Source organism: Capricornis sumatraensis, chromosome 1, assembly GCF_032405125.1.
Source record: "Capricornis sumatraensis isolate serow.1 chromosome 1, serow.2, whole genome shotgun sequence".
Taxonomy (NCBI): domain Eukaryota; kingdom Metazoa; phylum Chordata; class Mammalia; order Artiodactyla; family Bovidae; genus Capricornis; species Capricornis sumatraensis.
The window spans coordinates 200,683,803-200,707,311 of record NC_091069.1 but is presented as its reverse complement, the minus strand read 5'-3'; the positions used below and the strand labels follow the sequence as shown (position 1 = coordinate 200,707,311).

Here is a 23,509-nt window from a genome sequence, read left to right as displayed (position 1 = left end):
TAGAGTATTGCATAGATATGTTAGTTAGGGATGTCAGTAATGCTAGTTTCATGCTCTTTTTGTATATTTAAAAATATAAGAATTTTCAGAAAAAAGAAAGCTGCAGATGTGTGGTTAAGAAGACCTAAGTGCAGAAAACTCCCCTGTATTTTTCATTTAAATCTTGAGTGTGCTTTTCAGGAAGACAGGATCAACATTGTGCCAGCTTCTTAAATTAACATTTTCTTTGCTTTCTCTTATCTCAGAGGAGCATTAATCATCTAAAATTGGCTATAATATGCACTTTGAAAGCTCCACAGTTGCTACACTCCTGAATGCCTTATGAATGATAGGATAAACACTTAGCCTTTTAGAAGGCATTCTGTGTATAAAACCATACAGATTTAGAAAGTATTATTTCCAGTTGTGACTTAATAATTATCTGACTAATAGACTTTATATCCCTCATAGTTTTAATGTTTGGTATGCAGAATTTTATTATTTGGCTACTCCAACAGTTTTAAATGGTTACTTTGAATATCAATATTTATTTAATATGCTTTTGCAGATTCAGATGATCATTATAAATGTTGGCAGTTCATTTCTTGAGTAATTTGTTACAACTTACTCAAGGGAGGGAGGATTCCTTTAGTTATCTGAAAATTACAGGTGATAATTTTGGGTTGTTCTTATCCTTGCTATGTGAATTCGGTCAGGTCTGTAATTAGTTTTCACTACCTTCAATTAGAGCCTTAGAGTAAAGAGCCCTTCCCAACAACACATCAGCCTTATATGGCATAAATTTTACCTTTCTCTGAATGGCCAGCACACTGATTAGTAATTGTTTTCCAAATGAGGTGCTATAGTTTCTAATATTATGGTTTTAATACACATGTCTAGTTGAAGATTTTTTTCTGTGAGGTATTTCTCCAACTATATTTTAGAAATTTTGTTTCTTTTTAATTGAAGAATAATTACTTTATAGTACTGCAGTGGTTTCTACCAAAAACCAGTAGAAACAGCCATAGGCTTACCCATGTCCCCTCCTACTTGAGTATCCCTCCCTCCTCTCTCCCCATCCTGCCCATCTAAGTTATTAAAAAGCCCTGGTTTGAGTTCCCCGAGTCATGTAGCAAATTGCCAATGGCTATCTATTTTATATACGGTAATGTACGTTTCCATGTTACTCTCTCCCTCTCTCCATACCTTCCACCCACTCCTTCTTCCTTTCCCAGCCATGTCCATAATTCTGTTCTCAATGTCTGTGTCTCCTTTACTGCTCTGCAGATAGGTTCATCAATACCATCTTTCTAGATTCCATATGTATATGTACATTCAGTTCAGTTCAGTCACTCAGTCGTGTCTGATTTTTGTGACCCCGTGAATCGTAGCATGCCAGGCCTCCCTGTCCATCACCAACACCCAGAGTTCACTCAAACTCACGTCCATTGAGTCGGTGATGCCATCCAGCCATCTCATCCTCTGTCGTCCCCTTTCCCCCCTGCCCCCAATCCCTCCCAGCATCAGAGTCTTTTCCAATGAGTCAACTCTTTGCATGAGGTGGACAAAGTACTGGAGTTTCAGCTTTAGTATCAGTCCTTCCAAAGAAATCCCAGGACTGATCTCCTTTAGGATGGACTGGTTGGATCTCCTTGCAGTCCAAGGGACTCTCAAGAGTCTTCTCCAACACCACAGTTCAAAAGCATCAATTCTTCAGCTCTCAGCTTTCTTCACAGTCTAACTCTCACATTGATACATGACTGCTGGAAAAACCATAGCCTTGACTAGACGGAACTTTGTTGGCAAAATAATGTCTCTGCTCTTTAATATGCTATCTAGGTTGGTCATAACTTGCTTTCCAAGGAGTAAGCGTCTTTTAATTTCATGGCTGCAATCACCATCTGCAGTGATTTTGGAGCCCCCCAAAATAAAGTCTGACACTGTTTCCACTGTTTCCCCATATATTTCCCATGAAGTGATGGGACCAGATGCCATGATCTTCGTTTTCTGAATGTTGAGCTTTAAGCCAACTTTTTCACTCTCCACTTTCACTTTCATCAAGAGGCTTTTTATTTCCTCTTTACTTTCTGCCATAAGGGTGGTGTCATCTACATATTTGAGGTTATTGATATTTCTCCTGGCAATCTTGATACCAGCTTGTGCTTCTTCCAGCGTTTCTCATGATGTACCCTGCATAGAAGTTAAATAAGCAGGGTGACAATATACAGCCTTGTTGCTGCTGCTAAGTCGCTTCAGTCGTGTCCAACTCTGTGCAACCCATAGACGGCAGCCCACCGGGCTCCCCCATCCCTGGGATTCTCCAGGCAAGAATAGTGGAGTGGGTTGCCATTTCCTTCTCCAATGCATGAAAGTGAAAAGTGAAAGTGAAGTCGCTCAGTTGTGTCCGACTTGTCGTGACCCCACGGACTGCAGCCCACCAGGCTCCTCCATCCATTGGATTTTCCAGGCAAGAGTACTGGGGTGGGGTGCCATTGCCTTCCCCGATACAGCCTTGATGTACACGGTAATTGTTTTTCTCTTTCTGACTTACTTCACTCTGCATAATAGCCTCTAGGTCCATCCACCTCATTAGGACTGACTCAAATGTGTTTCTTTTTATGATTGAATAATATTCCATTTTATATATATACCACAACTTCTTTATCCATTCCTCTGATAATAGACATCTAGATTGCTTCCATGTCCTAGCTTTTGGAAATAGAGCGGCAGTGAACATTGGGTTACATGTCTTTTTCAATTTGATTTCCTGAGGGTATATGCCTCGAAGTAGGATTGCTGGGACATATAAGAATGCTCAAACTACCGCACAATTGCACTCATCTCACGTGCTAGTAAAGTAATGCTCAAAATTCTTCAAGCCAGGCTTCAGCAATATGTGAACCGTGAACTTCCTGATGTTCAAGCTGGTTTTAGAAAAGGCAGAGGAACCAGAGAGATCAAATTGCCAACATCCGCTGGATCATGGAAAAAGCAAGAGAGTTCCAGAAAAACATTTATTTCTGCTTTATTGACTATGCCAAAGCCTTTGACTGTGTGGATCACAATCAACTGTGGAAAATTCTGAAAGAGATGGGAATACCAGACCACCTGACCTGCCTCTTGAGAAATCTGTATGCAGGCCACCGGAAGCAACAGTTAGAACTGGACATGGAACAATAGACTGGTTCCAAATAGGAAAAGGAGTATGTCAAGGCTGTATATTGTTACTCTGCTTATTTAACTTCTAGGCAGAGTACATCATGAGAAACGCTGGACTGGAAGAAACACAAGCTGGAATCAAGATTGCTGGGAGAAGTATCAATAACCTCAGATATGCAGATGACACCACCCTTATGGCAGAAAGTGAAGAGGAACTAAAAAGCCCCTTGATGAAAGTGAAAGTGGAGAGTGAAAAAGTTGGCTTAAAGCTCAACATTCAGAAAATGAAGATCATGGCATCCAGTCCCATCACTCCATGGCAAATAGATGGGGAAACAGTAGAAACAGTGTCAGACTTTATTTTTTTGGGCTCCAACATCACTGCAGATGGTGATTGCAGCCATGAAATTAAAAGACGCTTACTCCTTGGAAGAAAAGTTATGACCAACCTAGACAGCATATTCAAAAGCAGAGACGTTACTTTGCCAACTAAGGTCCATCTAGTCAAGGCTATGGTTTTTCCTGTGGTCATGTATGGATGTGAGAGTTGGACTGTGAAGAAGGCTGAGTGCCGAAGAATTGATGCTTTTGAACTGTGGTGTTGGAGAAGACTCTTGAGAGTCCCTTGGACTGCAAGGAGATCCAACCAGTCCATTCTGAAGGAGATCAACCCTGGGATTTCTTTGGAAGGAATGATGCTAAAGCTGAAGCTCCAGTACTTTGGCCACCTCATGTGAAGTGTTGACTCACCGGAAAAGACTCTGATGCTGGGAGGGATTGGGGGCAGGAGAAGAAGGGGACGACTGAGGATGGGATGGCTGGATGGCATCACTGACTCTATGTATGCAAGTCTGAGTGAACTCCAGGAGTTGGTGATGGACAGTGAGGCTTGGCGTGCTGCGATTCATGGGGTCGCAAAGTGTCGGACACAACTGAGCAACTGAGCTGAACTGAACTGATGGTGGTTTTATTCCTAGTTTTCTGAGGAATCTCCACACTGTTATCCATAGTGGCTGTATCAATTTGCATTCCCACCAACAGTGCAAGAGGGTTTCCTTTACTCCACACCCTTCCCTGTATTTATTATTTGTAGATTTTTTGATGATGGCCTTTCTGACCAATGTGAGGTGACTCCTCATTGTAGTTTTGATTTATATTTCTCTAATAGTGAGCGATGTTGAGCATCTTTTCATGTGTTTATTAGCCATCTGTATGTCTTCTTTGAAGAAATATCTGTTTAGATCTTTAGCTCATTTTTTTGATTGGATTGTTTGTTTTTCTGATATTGAGTTGTATGAGCTCCTTGTATATTCTGAAGTTAATCTTTCATCAGTTGTTTCATTTGCTATTATTTTCTCCATTCTGAGGGTTGTCTTTTCACCTTGTTTATAGTTTCCTTTGCTGCACAAAAGCTTTTTTTTTTTTTAATTTTTTTTAATTTTAAAATCTTAATTCTTACATGTGTTCCCAAACATGAACCCCCCTCCCCTCCCTCCCCATAACATCTCAGTGGGTCATCCCCATGCACCAACCCCAAGCAAGCTGTATCCTGCGTCAGACATGGACTGGCGATTCAATTCTTACATGATAGTATACATGATAGAATGCCATTCTCCAAAATCATCCCACCCTCTCCCTCTCCCTCTGAGTCCAAAAGTCCGTTATACACCGCTGTGTCTTTTTTCCTGTCTTGCATACAGGGTCGTCATTGCTATCTTTCTAAATTCCATATATATGTGTTAGTATACTGTATTGGTGTTTTTCTTTCTGGCTTACTTCACTCTGTATAATCGGCTCCAGTTTCATCCATCTCATCAGAACTGATTCAAATGAATTCTTTTTAACGGCTGAGTAATACTCCATTGTGTATATGTACCACAGCTTTCTTATCCATTTGTCTGCTGATGGACATCTAGTTTGTTTCCATGTCCTGGCTATTATAAACAGTGCTGCGATGAACACTGGGGTACATGTGTCTCTCAATTCTGGTTTCCTCGGTGTGTATGCCCAGCAGTGGGATTGCTGGGTCATAAGGTAGTTCTATTTGCAATTTTTTAAGGACTCTCCACACTGTTCTCCATAGTGGCTGTACTAGTTTGCATTCCCACCAACAGTGTAGGAGGGTTCCCTTTTCTCCACACCCTCTCCAGCATTTATTGCTTGCAGATTTTTGGATCGCAGCCATTCTGACTGGTGTGAAGTGGTACCTCATTGTGGTTTTGATTTGCATTTCTCTGATAATGAGTGATGTTGAGCATCTTTTCATGTGTTTGTTAGCCATCTGTATGTCTTCTTTGGAGAAACGTCTATTTAGTTCTTTGGCCCATTTTTTGATTGGGTCGTTTATTTTTCTGGAATTGAGCTGCATAAGTTGCTTGTATATTTTTGAGATTAGTTGTTTGTCAGTTGCTTCATTTGCTATTATTTTCTCCCATTCAGAAAGCTGTCTTTTCACCTTGCTTATAGTTTCCTTTGTTGTGCAGAAGCTTTTAATTTTAATTAGATCCCATTTGTTTATTTTTGCTTTTATTTCCAGAATTCTGGGAGGTGGATCATAGAGGATCCTGCTGTGATTTATGTCTGAGAGTGTTTTGCCTATGTTCTCCTCTAGGAGTTTTATAGTTTCTGGTCTTACATTTAGATCTTTAATCCATTTTGAGTTTATTTTCGTGTGCGGTGTTAGAAAGTGATCTAGTTTCATTCTTTTACAAGTGGTTGACCAGTTTTCCCAGCACCACTTGTTAAAGAGATTGTCTTTACTCCATTGAATATTCTTGCCTCCTTTGTCAAAGATAAGGTGTCCATATGTGTGTGGATTTATCTCTGGGCCTTTCTATTTTGTTCCATTGATCTATATGTCTGTCTTTGTGCCAGTACCATACTGTTTTGATGACTGTGGCTTTGTAGTAGAGCCTGAAGTCAGGCAAGTTGATTCCTCCAGTTCCATTCTTCTTTCTCAAGATTGCTTTGGCAATTCGAGGTTTTTTGTATTTCCATACAAATCTTGAAATTATTTGTTCTAGTTCTGTGAAAAATATGGCTGGTAGCTTGATAGGGATTGCATTGAATTTGTAGATTGCTTTTAAGTTTAATTTGGTCCCACTTGTTTATTTTTGTTTTTATTTCCATTACTCTAGCAGGTGGGTAATAGAGGATCTTGCTGTTACTTATGTCATAGAGTGTTCTGCCTATGTTTTTCTCTAGGAGCTTTATAGTTTCTGGTCTTACATTTACGCCTTTAATCCATTTTGAGTTTATCTTTGTGTAGGGTGTTAGGAAGTGTTCTAGTTTCATTCTTTACATGTAGCTGTCCAATTTTTCCAGTAGTACTTATTGAAGAGACCATCTTTGTCCCATTGTATATTCTTGCCTCCTTTGTCAAAACAAGGTATGCATAGGTGCATGGCTTTATCTCTGAGCTTTCTATGTTGTTCCATTGTTCTATTTATTTCTGTTTATGTGCCAGTACCATACTGTCTTGATGACTATAGCTTTGTAGTATAGTCTAAAGTTAGGAAGGTTGATTCCTCCAACTCCATTCTTCTTTCTCAAGACTGCTTTGGCTATTTGGGGTCTTTTGTATTTCTATATGAATTGTGAGATTTTTTTTGTGGTAGTTCTGTGAAAAATGCCATTGGTAATTTGATAGGGATTTCATTGAATCTGTAGATTACATTTGGTAGCATAGTCATTTTCACAATATTGATTCTTCCAGCTCAGGAACATGGGATATCTCGCCATCTGTTTATGTTGTCTTTGATTTCTTTCATCAGTGTCTTACAATTTTCTGTATAAAACTCGTTTGTCTTCTGTATAAAACTCTAGGTAGCAGAGTAGTTATTCCTAGGTATTCCAACTAGTTTTTGACAGGCTTTGTGTTTTCTAAATTAACTGGTCAGTTCAGTAAACAAACAAACAAACAAACAAACAAAAACACCCCACCATTTGACTACATTTCCCCTCAAATAAGACAACTCTCTTAATGTGTATGTGTGTGTGTGTGTGTGCGCGCGTGTGTGCGCGCGCACGTGTTGGTACTGCAAACATATATGTGACACTCAAAGCGAATAAGAAAACTCTAAAGATAGTTTTGTGGAGTCAGTTTCCTATCCAGCAATTACTTTTTTTTCCTCTTACTTTTCCGTCAAAGAGAATCATATATTAACATGTCTTGGAATGAAAAAACAAAAAATTTATTAAAATTTCACTTTACCTGAAACAAAAAAGCCTGACTCAGAATATGAATAATCACCCCTTTTCTGTATTTTCATACATTACAAAAGTCTTGCTATAAAATAAAGAGAAGCTAGCTAGTCAGGGTGAGCAAATGAAACACACACATACACCTTTCTATAATTTCTAGTTTCTTCATTAGAATGCTTCATGAGAGTTGGAGAGTTTGCCCTTGGACTGCCATTTATTGTTACATTCTTTTTCAGACCATATCACTCTTCTGTCGGTTCAGGGCTTGTGAACAAAGAAAAACAGATGCTTACTAATTCCGCCTCCTGTTGACTGATGTCCTGTAGATAGGGAATGGTTGCTAGCTCGGCCATTGCTTGATTGATCACCTGGGATTGTTCCTTTACTCTCTGCAGCCGGCTGAGAAGGCTGGCATATTGCAACTTCTCCATCACACCTGAGCATGCACGAAAACTCCCCTAGTCTCCCAGGAGAGAAGGAAATGGTTTAGAACAAAAACACAGAAATAACCTCTCCCTGAGGAATAACGTCAGGGCTCGTTGTAATATATTTAGTGCCTCAGAATTAATGGCATCTAGTGCAAATAAATATTTTCTTCTGTTATTTTAGAGGATTGTCTGTACCCTTCCTTCAAACAGACAAATGTATAGAAAAGAAAACACTTTGCAGGACTGTTGATAAGGGTTTAGAGATGGCCCTGCCTAAGGAAGCCAGGATGAGGGGGAAAAAGAGGGATTAAATTGAACTTGAACTCTGCTCTCACAGTGGGGATCCCACAGAGCTGTGTCCATTTAAAAGGGGGTGACTTTGTCTATGTCACCAACGCATGATAAGAATTAATAGTTGCCCACTATTTGGTTTATACAAAGGATGATATATTATACAAGTTGAATCCTGAAAAATATTATGCAAGTGGAACCTGTCCTACCCTGGTGACTTACATTAAATCTCCAGCTCTGATTTTATCTCCAGCTCTTATTGGATGGCCATGGACTCTGGCTTCTCTCCTTGTGGTAGCGTAGTGTTTATTCTGACTCCTAGGACCATTCGAGCAATTGCAATCCATTTTGAAATAGAATAAGGTGCACTTGTAAGGACCACCAACTCCCATGAATATACTGGTATTTGAGACTTTCTTAAAACTGGGCACACATAATTAAAGCAGCCGACCTCTGTGTTTGCTACTGCCATCCATAAAAGAGGATGTTTTACCTTCTCTAAGAAGTTTATTCAAATTGTACTACTTGATGGAGACATAGTTTATCATAAAATTCTCACATTTTTTATTTAGAAAGAAGTATGGGCTTCCTTGGTGGCTCAGATAGTAAGGAATCTGCCTGCAATGCAGGAAACCTGGGTTCAATTCCTGGGTTGGGAAGATCCCCTGGAGAAGGGAATGGCAACCCCCTCCAGTATTCTTCCCTGGAGAATCCATGGATAGAGAAGCCTGGCAGGCTATGGTCCATGGGGTCTCAAAGTATCAGACACGATTGAGTGACTAACACGTTCACTTTCACGTCTGACATAAGGGGGTATATAAGGGTTAGAAAAAAGTCTTGGGTTCACAATCTTGTGATATGTGGCCCCGGAAATAGGAATTTTAGCAAAGTGCCCTCCTGAGTATTCAGATAACCTCAAACAGAAATTGGAGAACAAACCGTAAAACTTAGTATCTGCACATGGACTATTTTAATCTGTGCATGCTCACAAAGCCAGATCCCCCCTGCCCAGAAATTAGAGAAGGCAGACATGAATTTTTCTTCTTAAAATAGAATTTCTTTTAAGGAGAAAAATTATTAGAAACCAGTATTACTAAAGAACATCGAAATTTTAACTTGAATTTGGAAGGCAGTCCTTTCTGAAATGTCATACACATCTTGATTGACACCAACCTCTCTGGCACTTTCTTAGAATCTTGGTAATATAGCAAAGTTGAGCACCATTGCCCTGTATTTGCTGTATTTCTCCCTTACAGCTATCTCAGCCATTTTACTAATGTCTGTCAATCCCCACTAATTTGCTATTTCCGATTAATCATTTATCTGAAAACCTATAAACCTATGGGAGCGATGATTGCAAATTGTGGATTTGAGATCCTTTCTTAGAATTGACGAAATAGCCAGCCTACCCATTGAGTTTAAACATGTAGCTAAACAATGGGATACTGTCAAATAGAGGAAAGCGAGTTGCAGGAGACACAGTTTTCTTTCTGAATAAAAATTGCTTTCTTTGTCCTTCTTTAAAATAAACAATAAGGCTGGTTGTAGGAAAGTGGTGTAGTGACTCAACTCCAAAGAACAGAAACAACTATGGCCTGCTCAGGAACATAATCTATCAGTGTAATTTTCCAAAACATCAGGAAAATAAAAATAGTGGAAGGCAATGGTGCTTTGTTAGCTTGATTGTTGGATACATAACAAAACAGGAAGTGCTCCTTACCAATAGGATGCTAGAGAAAGAATATAGTTGAAGGCTAATAGCCCTCCCCCACCTCCCCTTTGCCCACCCCAGACCAACTGCAGCTTTGGTTATTAGGAAACGATAGATTAATATTTTACCTTTACAAGTTTGGGACTTTTGAGTGATAAAATGAAGCAAAAATAAAAATGAATAGATGCCAACAGGAATGCTTTAATGCTGTTGCTTTAAGAAAATAAAGGAAACAATGAAAAATGAAAGAATTAGCTCACAAGGGCTAAATCTAAAGGGAAGTAGCCCTCCCAGTGAGACTTTAGGAGTGATCAAAAGATGCTTAGCTCCTGGCGAGGGTATAATAAAGTGGCCAAGACTGAAGCTAAAACTGCACCTAGCTACAATGAAGTTTAGGTAAATAGCAAGTTCAAATGAAGGCTTCCTCCAGATACTTGTCTAGATTTAATAGCAGGTATGGATAAATGTTTGGAAGATAAGTGGCACTGCTAATCTAATACTGCTGAAAAGCAGAGCCCAAGTATTGGGAATGTATTTCTATTTGACATAATACATAGAAACATTCATTGCAAAGGAAAGGGGGTAGGAAACACATATTATTGTTCATTTTGAATGTGCATGTGTAAACATCTTTTATGCTTCACTTGGAAGAAATTAAAAGTGAAATTAACGAGGTATTTAAAATCTGGTTAGTTAGGTCATTTTTTTTGGCAAGTCAGCCTGTGAAAGAAGCTTCATGCACAGCGAGAGATTTTATTATTTTAACTCTTTAACATTTACCCCAGGAAGCACAGTACATAAGGTTTTAAACTGACAGCAGCCAATAAAGTTAATGAATGGAAAAGCATAGTAGCATTCAGTAGCTTGTGAGATAATTAGGACAAAGATCCAGAGAAGAGAAAATACTGGAAGAGCAGAGCAGCTGGTTGAATGGAATTGATGTTCAGGGGGATTCAAAGCCACCAGATAGGAAACTGGAAGAATCTTTTAGACAATAACTCTTAAAATGCCAGAATCATTCTTATTTGGCCATGCATTGTATACTTAGCAAAGGAATCTATAAAGGAAAGGAAACTGGTGTCAGAGTGTAAGGAGGATTATTTTCTGAGACATAGAAACCTTATACCAGGAATGTCTTTGTCGCCTTCACCAACTCTTTCTGCCACCTGTGGCAAGAGGTGAAAATTCATGTTCTCTGGGAAGTCCTACTGTGGGCATGAAGGGAGATGACACCCTTAATCCTGCCTTTTTAAGGAGATTTAAGTGCATCAGTGACCTAGGGAATATCATTCAAAATCCGCAGGACACTTGCACAGTCTTCATTTTAGAAGAATGCACAATTTCAAAGTACATGGCTTTTATAAAGAAAAAGAAGGATCTCCAAAACAACCCTTCTGTCAAAGCAAATGAAAACCAATAAAAATAATTAAAATTTTTAAAAATTTTTGATACTTTACAAAGTGATTCACTGTGGATTGTATACTCTTGGTCTCATAACAACTGTGTGAGGTGAGCCTGGCATATATCAGCTTATTTGATAAATGAGAAAAAAAGCTCAGAGGTTAAGTGACATCCTAGGGGTTACACAGCTGGTCTTAGACAAAAGTCTTTTTCTACAGGTGTCACGAGGTAGGGTCACAACTAACAAGGACACTGAAGTATCTAAACATTGAAACAGATGGCATTTGACATCTGATAAGAAAAAACACACCTCAGGGGATCCTGAAAACACTGCTGAGGGATCCCTGGGTCATAGTTAATTGTACCATGTAGGAATAATTTCTGCTCAGCAACTCATTACTTGTTTCCTTAACCTAGGTTACTTTTGCAGCTTGTTTGATTCAATCCTGCTTTATGAAGCTGTGGTTGGATATATAATAAGAAACCTAGAGGTCAGTATTTGGATATACTTTTGGTCCCTGGGTACCTTTGGACTCATTCACTTCAATTTCATTCAAGCTCTTAGAGACAATTTTCCAACCACTATTATTTTCCATAGACACAAAAGTAAGAAAGTTGATGAAATCTCTTGAAGTAGCAAAGTGTTATCAACTCATTCTGGGGCTTTCCTGGTAGCTCAGTGATAAAGAATAAGCAAGTTAATGCAGGATACTCAGGAGGTTTGATCCCTGGGTCAGAAAGATCCCCTGGAGCAGAAAATGGCAACCCATTCCAGTATTCTTCCCTGGGAAATCCCATGGACAGAGGAGTCAGTTAGCTACAGTTCATGGGGTTGCAAAGAGTCGGACATGACTTAGCAACTGAACAACTGACTTATTCTAAATAAGACTGAGTTATTCATAAGATGCTAAAAATCTTATTCATTATGATTTTTAAATTCTCTTTATAGACACATAAATATCCATGTGTGTACACATTTCAAAGTGGCCAAAATGGCCTTTGTAATGTGAGAGGAAAATGAGTTAAAAGTGTTTAAGAAATGCCTGATGATGCTTAGATTGGCCTAACCTTTATTCACAACACATTGGGAGATCTGAACTGGCAACAGATTTGATGTGGCAGGTTCCTGAAAAGTAGCAAGTTATGGTGGGTATTTCCCCAAAGAACCATGGCACAGACAGATCACCTCCCCAGTATCCCGGACACTGATGCTGCAAGGTTAACCATGTGCAGATGAAGTGAAATGATACTACATGGTGATGGTTCTTATCAGCAAGGCTTCCACAAGAATTCTTGTGGGCTTCCCTGGTGGCTGAGATGCTAAAAATCTGCCTACAATGCAGGAGACCTGGATTCAAGCCCTGGGTTGGGAAAACTGCCTGGAGAAAGAAATGGCTACCCACCCATTATTCTTGCCTGAAGAATGCTATGAACAGAGGAGGCTGGCAGGGTACAGTCCATGGGGTTGCAAAGAGTTGGACATGACTGAGTGACTAACACTTTGCTTTCTTTCCACTTCTTGCAAGGGTCTGCTGCTGCTGCTGCTGCTAAGTTGTGTCAGTCGTGTCCGACTCTGTGTGACCCCATAGATGGCAGTCCACCAGGCTCCCCCGTCCCTGGGATTCCCCAGGCAAGAACACTGGAGTGGGTTGCCATTTCCTTCTCCAATGCAGGAAAGTGAAAAGTGAAAGTGAAGTTGCTCAGTTGTGTCTGACTCTTAGCGACCCCATGGACTGCAGCCCACCGGCCTCCTCCATCCGTTGGATTTTCCAGGCAAGAGTACTGGAGTGGTGTGCCATTGCCTTCTCCGCACAAAGGTCTAATGATGACAATGATGATATGTGTTTGTGCATCTAATTAAGATGGGGTGGTGAAGCTGTGTGTGTGTGTGTCTGAAGGAGGTTGCAGTAGAGGGTGAATTGGAGAACAGGACCCCAGATTTGCAGCAGAGACAGTGAGATTACTATAAACTAAATCTTTGTGTCCACTTAAAATTTCTAGGTTGAAGCCCTAGAGGCCAATGTGGAAATGGGGCCTTTGGGAGGTAACTAGGGTTAGATGAAATGAGAGCTTCCCAGGTGGCCAATGGTAAAGAACCTGCCTGCCAATGTGGGAGAAAGATCCCCTGGAGAAGGAAATGGCAACCCACTCCAGTATTCTTGCCTGGAAAATTCCATGGACAGAGGAGCCTGGCAGACTACAGTCAATGAGGTTGCAAAGAGTTGGACACAACTGAGCAACGAAGCATGCACACAAGATCATGAGAGTTGGTAGGGCCCTGATGATGGGATTCATGCTCTTTTAAGAAGAGACCCCACAGAGCTTGCTCTGTGCCATGTTAGGATGCAGAGAAAGTAGCTAACTGCAAGCCAAGAAGAGGGTCTTTGTCAGAACCTGACCTAATCCCAGACTTCTAGCCTCTAGAACTGTGAGAAAATAAGCTTCAGTTGTTCGGGTCATCTGATCTATGGTATTTTGAGTGACAGCCCAAGATGACTAAGACAGAAATAAATTTTTATTAATAGAAGTATAAGGGAGATGATTGAGTGGAACACAGTTGTGAGGAAGGGGAAGTTATGTGGTAGGAAAATCAGTGAAAGTGTGCTTTAGGATTTATAAAGCATAGAATTAATTACAGATCATGCAAATAGATGAGGGGTTTTATAGCTTTTCTAAAATGCTGAATAATGTTACCGAGCAGATAAACTGCTGAACAGATGTTAAGTAGCTGTTGGTGATGACCCCCTTGGTTCCTCTTGTAAGGTAAGAACATCAGATTAATGATGGAATACAAAAGCCACAAATGGTGAAATTTTTAAAATTTCCAGCTTAAAGATCTTTTGAAAAATATTTTAAGAGGGGAAATCTGCAGCCTTTATAGCCTGTTAATGAGAAGTTCCCTTTATGTACTTTCAGTAAAGGGGCTTAAATTTTGTAAAATAGCACAGATTAATTCAGGTCTTATTTTGGGCTTTTTTTTTTTTTAACACTGAAAAGTAGAAAGGGCATATTTTCCCTTGGTTGGAAAAAGGAATTTGATAATTTACCTTAAGGGTAAATAAAGATCAAGTGCCAATGTTTAGATTAGCATCCAATTTACTAAAGACCTCTTCAAGAAAATTAGAGATACCAAGGGAACATTACATGCAAAGATGGGCTCAATAAAGGACAGAATGGTATGGACCTAATAAAAGCAGAAGATATTAAGAAGAGGTGGCAAGAACACACAGAAGAACTGTTCAAAAAAGATCTTCATGACCCACATGATTATGAAGGTGTGATCATTCACACTCACCTAGAGCTGGACATCCTGGAATGTGAAGTTAGGTGGGCCTTAGGAAGCATCACTCTGAACAAAGCTAGTGGAGGTAATGGAATTCCAGTTGAGCTAATTCAAATCCTGAAAGATGATGCTGAGGAAGTGCTGCACTCAATATGTCAGCAAATTTGGAAAACTCAGTGGTGGCCACAGGACTGGAAAAGGTCAGTTTTCGTTTCAATCCCAAAGAAAGGCAATGTCAAAGAATGCTCGAACTATTGCACAATTGCACTCATCTCACACGCTAGTAAAGTAATGCTCAAAATTCTCCAAACCAGGCTTCAGCAATACATGAACCATGAACTTCCAGATGTTCCAGCAGGTTTTATAAAGGCAGAGGAACCAGAGATCAAATTGCCAGCATCCACTGGATCATGGAAAAAGCAAGAGAGTTCCAGAAAAACATCTATTTCTGTTTTATTGACTATGCCAAAGCCTTTGACTGTGTGGATCACAATAAACTGTGGAAAATTCTGAGAGAGATGGGAATACCAGACCACCTGACCTGCCTCTTGAGAAACCTGTATGCAGGTCAGGAAGCAACAGTTAGAACTGGACATGGAACAACAGACTGGTTCCAAATAGGAAAAGGAGTCCGTCAAGGCTGTATATTGTTACCCTGCTTATTTAACTGCTATGCAGAGTACATCATGAGAAATGCTGGGCTGGAGGAAGCCCAAGCTGGAATCAAGAATGCTGGGAGAAATATCAATAACCTCAGATATGCAGATGACACCACCCTTATGGCAGAAAGTTAAGAAGAATTAAAGAGCCTCTGGATGAAAGTGAAAGAGGAGAGTCAAAAAGTTGGCTTAAAGCTCAACATTCAAAACCAAGATCCTGGCATCTGGTCCCATCACTTCATGGGAAATAGATGGGGAAACAGTGGAAACAGTGTCAGACTTTATTTTGGGGTGCTTCCAAATCACTGTGGATGGTGACTGCAGCCATGAAATTAAAAGACGCTTACTCCTTGGAAGGAAAGTTATGACCAACCTAGACAGCATATTCAAAAGCAGAGACATTACTTGGCCAACAAAGGTCGGTCTAGTCAAGGCTATGGTTTTTCCAGTATGTATGAATGTGAGAGTTGGACTGTGAAGAAAGCTGAGCACCGAAGAATTGATGTTTTTGAACTGTGGTGTTGGAGAAGACTCTTGAGAGTCCCTTGGACTGCAAGGAGATCCAACTAGTCCATCCTAAAGGAGATCAGTCCTGAGTGTTCATTGGAGGGACTGATGTTGAAGCTGAAACTCCAATAATTAGGCCACATGATGTGGAGAGCTGACTCATTGGAAAAGACTCTGATGCTGGGAAGGATTGAGGGCAGGAGGAGAAGGGGACAACAGAGGATGAGATGGTTGGATGGCATCACTGACTCAATGGACATGGGTTTGGGTGGACTCTGGGAGTTGTGACAGACAGGGAGGCCTGGCGTGCTGTGGTCCATGGGGTCACAAAGAGTAGGACATGACAGAGAAACTGAACTGACTGACTATCATTATGATGTGGAGAAACTATCTTTCAAAATTCTGAATTTTCGTTTAGGTAACAAAATAGTTATATGCAATTGCCCAATATATAAAATAGAGAAAGCATCGTGTTTACTAAAATTCTGTTACTCATTTGAAGCAAGAAACTCAGTGCAACCTTCAATTAGATATCAAGACAAAAAGGCCCTTTAAAAAGACACTAGCCTAATAAATGCTGGCAACTGCAAAGTATAACATTATTATTAATGTTTTGAAATATAAAAGGACTAAAATCATTAGCTAAACTTTGGTTGGTTTTGCAAATGAGATTCACTGTGGAAGTTTCTCAAATCTTCCGGTATTTGTAATATTTACATGTAAACTTTGTATAGTTCTAAAATTGCTTGATATTTGTATGCTGAACAAATATAAAAGACTCATATACCTACATTCAGTTGGGTGCCTCCAATAAAGTCCAATATTGGCAAGATTCGCTTTGCCATTGTCTCCATGTGTCTCACTGTGTCTTCTCTGGTCAGCAGACCGAAGGGAGTTTTATGTTCTAAAAATTGTAACAATAAACTTTTATACTATTTTTTGCTAGACATCCATTTCAAAATGCTTTTCTTAGCAAGCTATAAACAGACATCTCAATATTAATAGATATGAAATCTTTAGTACAGGAACGAGTCCCATCTCAAAGACCACAAGTATCACAATGAAAGATCTATGAGAAGAAAGGCAGAGGAGACATTGCCCTTTGGAGACCATCATTTATTCCTTTTGCTGTGTTTCCTGATTGAGATCTGAGGCACCGCCTATAACAATTCACCTCTCTCTGCAAAGTATGCTTTTCCTGAGTTGTGAAAAAAAGGTTGTCATAAATGTGTCTGATTCTTGTCTTATTTCTCCCAGGTATTATTCAAGTGTGCAAATCCCATTGACTTTGAATGTAGCTTGAAGTTGAGATAAGCCTCAGAGGATGGAGTGCCAGACAAAACACAAATCCTTAATTATGTGAGTAGAGCTGAAGGGATAAATTCAGCCTGGTCATGAATTCAGCCTGCAAGTCTGAGACTTCAATTCTACATGAATATTTTCTTGATTTTTGAAAGTTTTCAACTAGAATTACTGAGCACCACTTAACTAGAATACTCTTTAGGAGAGTAGAGGTCTTGGTTAATTACATAAGAAAAGAGTGGAACAGATATTAATACAATGGCAGATAATCCAAATGATTTAAGGGGGGGTCATTGTCTATACTTTTGATTTCATACGGTAGTTTTGTTGCATAATTTTCTTCTATGTTTGCTAATTGATGGTGACAAAAGCTTGTATTTGCTAGTATTCTTTAAGTGCCCCATGATTAGGCATTGGTGATCGTGTGATTGGGGTGAGATGTTTGGTGTGAGGGAGGTGGATGCTCTTAGGGAACCAGAATTCCAGGTATTGTTGACTAACCCACAAAGAAGACTGGAAGGAGTTAAGAATGACCCAACAAACTTTTTGGTGCCCAGGCTCTACTATATGCTAGGCTTGAAATGAATAAAGCTTAATGAATAATGCACATTATTCATTACTGAATAATTAATTATGCCTTAAAATGGTACTGAAAGATAACAAGTCCAGGTGAATTACCTGTAAATGTTGGTAACTTCCTACTTGACACTTTTTCCAAAAACTTTCCATCTTCTTTGTTTTTGAACCCGAGAGTCAAGAGATACTGTTGAGGAGGAAAAGATGACCAGTCAACTGTCTGAGGCAACACGTGGAGTCCTTGAAAGTCTAAAAAAAGACAAAGAACAAAAGAATTTATCATTTTATTGTTTTCAGGGTATTTCCCCCCCTAGATTCCAAGAATTATACTTGGCAAAAGGGATAAATACAAAAATTAAAGATACAAAGTAAAAGTATGTGCATCAAAATGTCAAATAGATGATATGTCAAAATCATACTTTATTATTCATATTTTTCTTAAAATATGAGCAAACACAAGGGATAGCAATAAAATACAGCTAGGTTACTTGGTCCTCATTTGCCATATTCAACATAATACAAAACTCAGGACCACAGGCTAGCAGGCTTGATATTTTTCTGTGTGACACTTTGCAAGAGAATTTGTTTTTTCTGTTCACAGTTTAAGAAAATAATATTACATGAAAGGAAAGAGAAAAATTACCAAGAATTAAAATAAATAATTAATTATAAAGCTAAATAATTATAAAGCTAATTAATTTAGTTGCTATTAGCAGCAGCAGCAGCATTCCTCCTATAGCTGAAGGAAATTTAAAATGATAAATGTACTGACTTTTGTAAGTAGACTTAATTTTTGTAATTAGACAACTTGTGTAATTACTTTTGTAATTAGACTTAGAAATAATTCAAGTGTCAAAAAAATGGTTCTAAAACAAACTCTGTTCTTAATGACCACAAGAACTAATATTTACTTAGTAATTATTTTCTACCTTCCCTTGTTCTAAATATTTTGTGTTCATTCGGCTAATATTGTGTTAGTTTCAGGTGTATAGACAAGTGATTCAGTTATATATATGTATACATATTTTTTCAGATTCTTTTCCATCATAGGTTATTAAAAGATATTGAAAATAGTTCTTCGTGCTGTACGGTAAATCCTTGTTGCCTATCTATTTTATATGTAATAGTTTGTTAATCCCATACTCCAATTTACCCCCCCCCCCTTCCTTCCCTTTCCACTTTGGTAATCATGTTTGTTTTGTGTATACATGTTCAGTCATGTCTCTTTGACACCCAGTAGGCTGTAGCCCACCAGGCTCTTCTCTCCATGGGATTTCCTAGGCAAGAATACTAGGGCAGGTTACCATTTCCTGCTCTCGGGCATGCTCCTGACACAGGGATTGAACCCATGTCTCTTGCGTCTCCTGCATTGGCAGGCAGATTCCTTACCACGTGCCATCTGAGAAGCCCTTGTTTTGTGTGTATTCTCTAAATCCTCAAGATAACTTTACACCATTGGTACTATTATCCTCATGTTACAAACAGGAGGCTGAGGTACACAGATAGGAAGTGAATTGTCTGGAAACACAGCCTGTAAGTGGACAAAGCAAGATTCATACTGGGCAGTCTGACTGTGGAGACCATGGACCTAACCACTGTACTCTGCTTTTGACTTGCTTGGCTTTGGGTTATTTTTGGGACAGGGACAAATATTAGCCATGGGGTCTTGGAGGCCAGATTTACCTCATTCATTTCCATTCTGAGTAATAATGCTTTATACAATAGACTTCTCAAAAAAGGATAATGAACAGAGTTTAATGAGCCCTCCCTACTTAACAGTGCCAGGGAGGGAAAAAGATGAAATTCCAAATATCCTTGAATTATGATTTAGATGAAAATTTTTAATCTAGAATCAGAACTCAAATGGCAACTGTTCGAATATAGTCTTTGCTATCCGTAGTATTTCTTTTAAAAATAATAGACACAGTAAACCATTAGTGTTTTTATCTGCATTTTCTGACTCCTCCACCCACATTTTGAGCCACAAAACACTTTGTTCAAGCTAAAATTTAACTGAGAAGCCCACTATTTAAAGTCAGTAAAGGCAGAGGTTTTCCGTTAGAAGCCTGAATCAGTGACCTCTGACCCTCATTGCTTGGCCCCATTTATTATCCCTCACATGGAAGCCGTCTTGAAACCTCCCCTTCCCCACCACCAGAGGCCCAGTTTTTTAAAGCACAGTTTGGAAAACACTGCCATAAGCTATGTGGCACATTTTGGTTAAGTAAATAGCATATGGCTGTCAAATAGAGTTAACATGTAGGCTGATAATTAAAAGAAAATATTACAAAATATCTTGTAAACACAAGTCCAGAAGAAAAAGATATTAAACGTGATTTAGTCTTTGGTGACTCAGGATCTGATAACCACTCAGTAATATTGAAGACTGACAATTACATGGCCCTTCTTCTGTGTCCTACACAATACCCAGATTATCCTTCTCGCTCAATAACCACATAGAGCAGGACATATTATGCCCACCTTAAAAGTGACCAAACTGGAGCTTCAAGAAGTTACAAACTTACCCAAGGCCATACAACAAATGGAGGGCCAGGAATTGAGAGTCAGGCAGCTGGACATCAGAGCACAGGGCTTAACTCTCAAAATGACCCACTGATAATTATCATCGCTTTGACAATCCATGGGAATTGAGTTACAGAAGCAGGGCAATGCCAATATGTAGATGGCTTTAGCAGACCCAATTCTAGATTGGACACTTCCTTACTCTATCTAGAAAAGTACAACAAAGGCTCAAGTGTTCATAACTTTTTAGGCGCTTTAAATGCAGATTGCAATATAAGATGCTTCTTTAGTTGGTGTTTGAATTCCAAACTCTTTTTAAAATGATGGCTCATTTTTGTAAATGAGGTAAAATGTGATTTCTGCATTTGCAGAAAATTTCTTTGCCTTTGAAATCTCCTGCAGATATTCACAGACATACCCAACCAAGAGTTTACCTGTTTTACTGAAGTTGCCAATCACCCAATCATGTGAAAAGGCAGCTAAGTAAAAATAAAAATGGATACTGTTTTGAGCTGTGTGCTCAGCCATGTCTGACTCTTTGCAGCTTCATGGACTATAGGCTCATGGACTGTAGGCTCATGGACTGTAGCCTGTCAGGCTCCTCTGCCCATGAAATCTTCCAGGCAAGAATACTGGAGTGGGTTGCCATTTCCTCATCATTCTGATTAATGGTCATAACTTGTTTTCTGGATTGCTATTATTCTTTTGCACTCTCTAAGAGCTGGCATTTCTAAATTGCTGCCATTTCCAGGAATTAGCATACTCTAGAGCTGGAGGGTAAGAGAAGGTGTGTGTTCTCTAGCGATGGTTTGCTCTTTTATCTGATTTTGCTTCCTCATTCAGAAGGCCCCAGGGCTTTCTGGTCAGGCTGGTGATGAAGTCTGGGGCCACCCTTTGGAGAGAGCCTTGGCTTTCTAGGTAACTCCAGAGACCCCCTGAATGAGTGTGTTTAGGGTATGCTGTGCATGGGCCAGTATTTGAGGTGAGTTGCAGGAGGCATCTTGAGATTTGGCATTTTCTGATATGTTTCTATTGCCAGAAACAGCCAATGTTTGCAGGGTCTGTTACATAAATAGAATGAAGAATGACAGGTTGATCTCTTCTTGTTCTTAAATATTTGATGGTTAAAGAGTGACAGTGGTTAGATCAACTAGAGAAACTAATATTAGCACTATAGCTAATTTATTATGAAATATATTTTCAAAAAGGTATTTTCTATTCCTTTTGGTGCTGTATATTTCATCTTGTTCAATCCATTGTTCAATTCTAGTTGAAGTTTTGAAATGTGAGAGGCCTCTATAAACATACTGCTAAATCAAAAACTATTTTTAAAGTATCATTTTTATTCCATTTGTATGCCGAATAAATTGCAGTTGTGTGAACATTTAGCTTGGCAGGTGGTCTATGACCCAAAATGATGACATACTTCCAGATGTTGAATCTTATGTAACATTAATTTGAGCGCTAATTGTTCTCAGTTTTATGCTCATTAACCTCTACCTACGTCCAAAAAGCCCTGAGCCTCTGATGGGTATGAAAATTAACTAGACTATATTGTCCTTTGGTAGGAAAGTTGAATTGATTAAAGATGTCTTCTTTGCTCCTGTCATGTCAGAAGAAAACTTGGGAGAAGTAAGTCCCTTAAGGCATTTGTTTAAAATTTATCACAATTGCAGATGAAATTTAGATGACTAGGACCAAAACTATTATTAAAAAATCAGTTTGCAGGTATGACACAGTTCTAAATTTTTACCATTAAGGAAGTAAATTTTTTTTTTAAAAAAATACTGAAGATAGATGATACAAACTTAGTTTCTTGTAGAAACATGATCTTTCAATTCTTTGGCCTCCAAGTGAAAGATGTCCAACTCTCAGCAAAAGAGGGTAACGTTTGCCCTTTATCAAGAACCTTTTATTGTACCTCAGGAGGCTGGAGCTGACTGGCAGGTACTCAAGTCATTCTTGTTCTTGACCTTCTGTGTTTCCTCCTTTCTCCTTGAAGTCACCTTCCTGAAGCTCAGTGACAGTTTCTGTCTCTCTGTCCCTCTCTTTGCCTTTCTGTCTGTCTGTGTCTCCCTTTCTCTCCTACCCACACGCCTACTGCTTCCTCTTCCTCCCTCTCTCTTCTGTGTGGTCTCTGGCTTACTGTTATTTTCTTCATATGAACACTCTTGTGGAAATTTCTCTATTCTTGTGGCATTAGCTACTACTTCTAATCAAAAGACTGGGGGATCCAAAGCCATAGTCTCATCTGCAAAATTTCATGCTTCACATTTCCCAGTGCCTACTGGGACATCGCCATTTGCTCACCATTGCAAACGTTACCTCACAAACAGCTAGTCTATGCCTTAAAAGTGATTTTTGAAATCTCCACAACATGCCTCTCACCTTCTTCTTACCAGTATATTATAGGAATGGCCATTGTTCACCCAATTATTTTGGCTTAAAATTTTGAAACCATTGTTGACTTTTCTTTCCTCTTGTTCTCTGACGTTTAGGGAATCTCAAAAGCTCATTAAACCTGCCCACTGTAATACAACTCATATTAACCCCTTTCTTTGCATTATCAGTGCTAGCACACTGGTTAAATTTCTGATCACATAGCACCCGGATTATAGAAAACGTTTCCCAACAAGCCTTGCTACCACCAGTAACATTTCACACCGATATAGCTCCACAACGCCAACCAATGAATACTCCTGAACTATCACCAGTATCACCTTTGTTGCCGTCACATCCTTCCTCAGGAATTTCGGTGCTTCTTTCCCGGTATTCAAGGATCTCAATTGTGTGCATGTGTTTCGCAATCTATACTTCATTCCTATGTTTTCTCCAATATAAATCTTTCTCATCAACTCTGCTGATTTTACTAATTTGTAGCAGCCTGTGGTCATCCTGCCTTTGAATTTTTCTTTGTGCTTTAACACCTGAAACAACTTCCTATTCTCTCAATATTTCTTTTATTCAATCGATCACTATTCTTCCAGACTGTGCCTAATTTAAGTCCCACCTAGTCCATAAAGGGGCTTCCCTGGTGGCTCAGTGGTAAAGAACCTGCCTGCCAATGCAGGAGACGTGGGTTTGATCCCTGGGTTGGGAAGATCCTCTGGAGAGGGAATTAGCAACCCACTCTAATATCCTCACCTGGGAAATTCTGTGGACAGAGAAGTCTGGTGGACTACAGTCCATGGGGCCGCCAAAGAGTCAGACACAACTTAGCAACTAAAACAACAGTCCATAAAGGGCTTTCTAAATACTTCAGAGTGAGTGAGTGAAGTCACTCAATCGTGTCTGACTCTTTGCAACCCCATGGACTGTAGCCTACAAGGTTCCTTTGTCCATGGGATTCTCCAGGCAAGAGTACTGGAGTGGGTTGCCATTTCCTTCTCCAGGGGATCTTCCTGACCCAGGGATCGAACCCAAGTCTCCTGCACTGCAGGCAGACGCTTTACCCTCTGAGCCACAAGTACTTCAGAACCTCTTCCCA

At 39.5% G+C, this 23,509-nt stretch overlaps 1 protein-coding gene across 1 annotated transcript in view; it reads right to left on the bottom strand.

The window, feature by feature from the left end:
- SPATA16 (spermatogenesis associated 16) overlaps positions 1–23,509 on the bottom strand; it is a 382,020-nt gene that overhangs the window by 29,928 nt on the left and 328,583 nt on the right. The window contains 3 exon segments of the mRNA XM_068968836.1: positions 7,635–7,799; positions 16,413–16,525; positions 17,602–17,748. Of these exon segments, the coding sequence (XP_068824937.1) occupies positions 7,635–7,799; positions 16,413–16,525; positions 17,602–17,748 (425 nt within the window).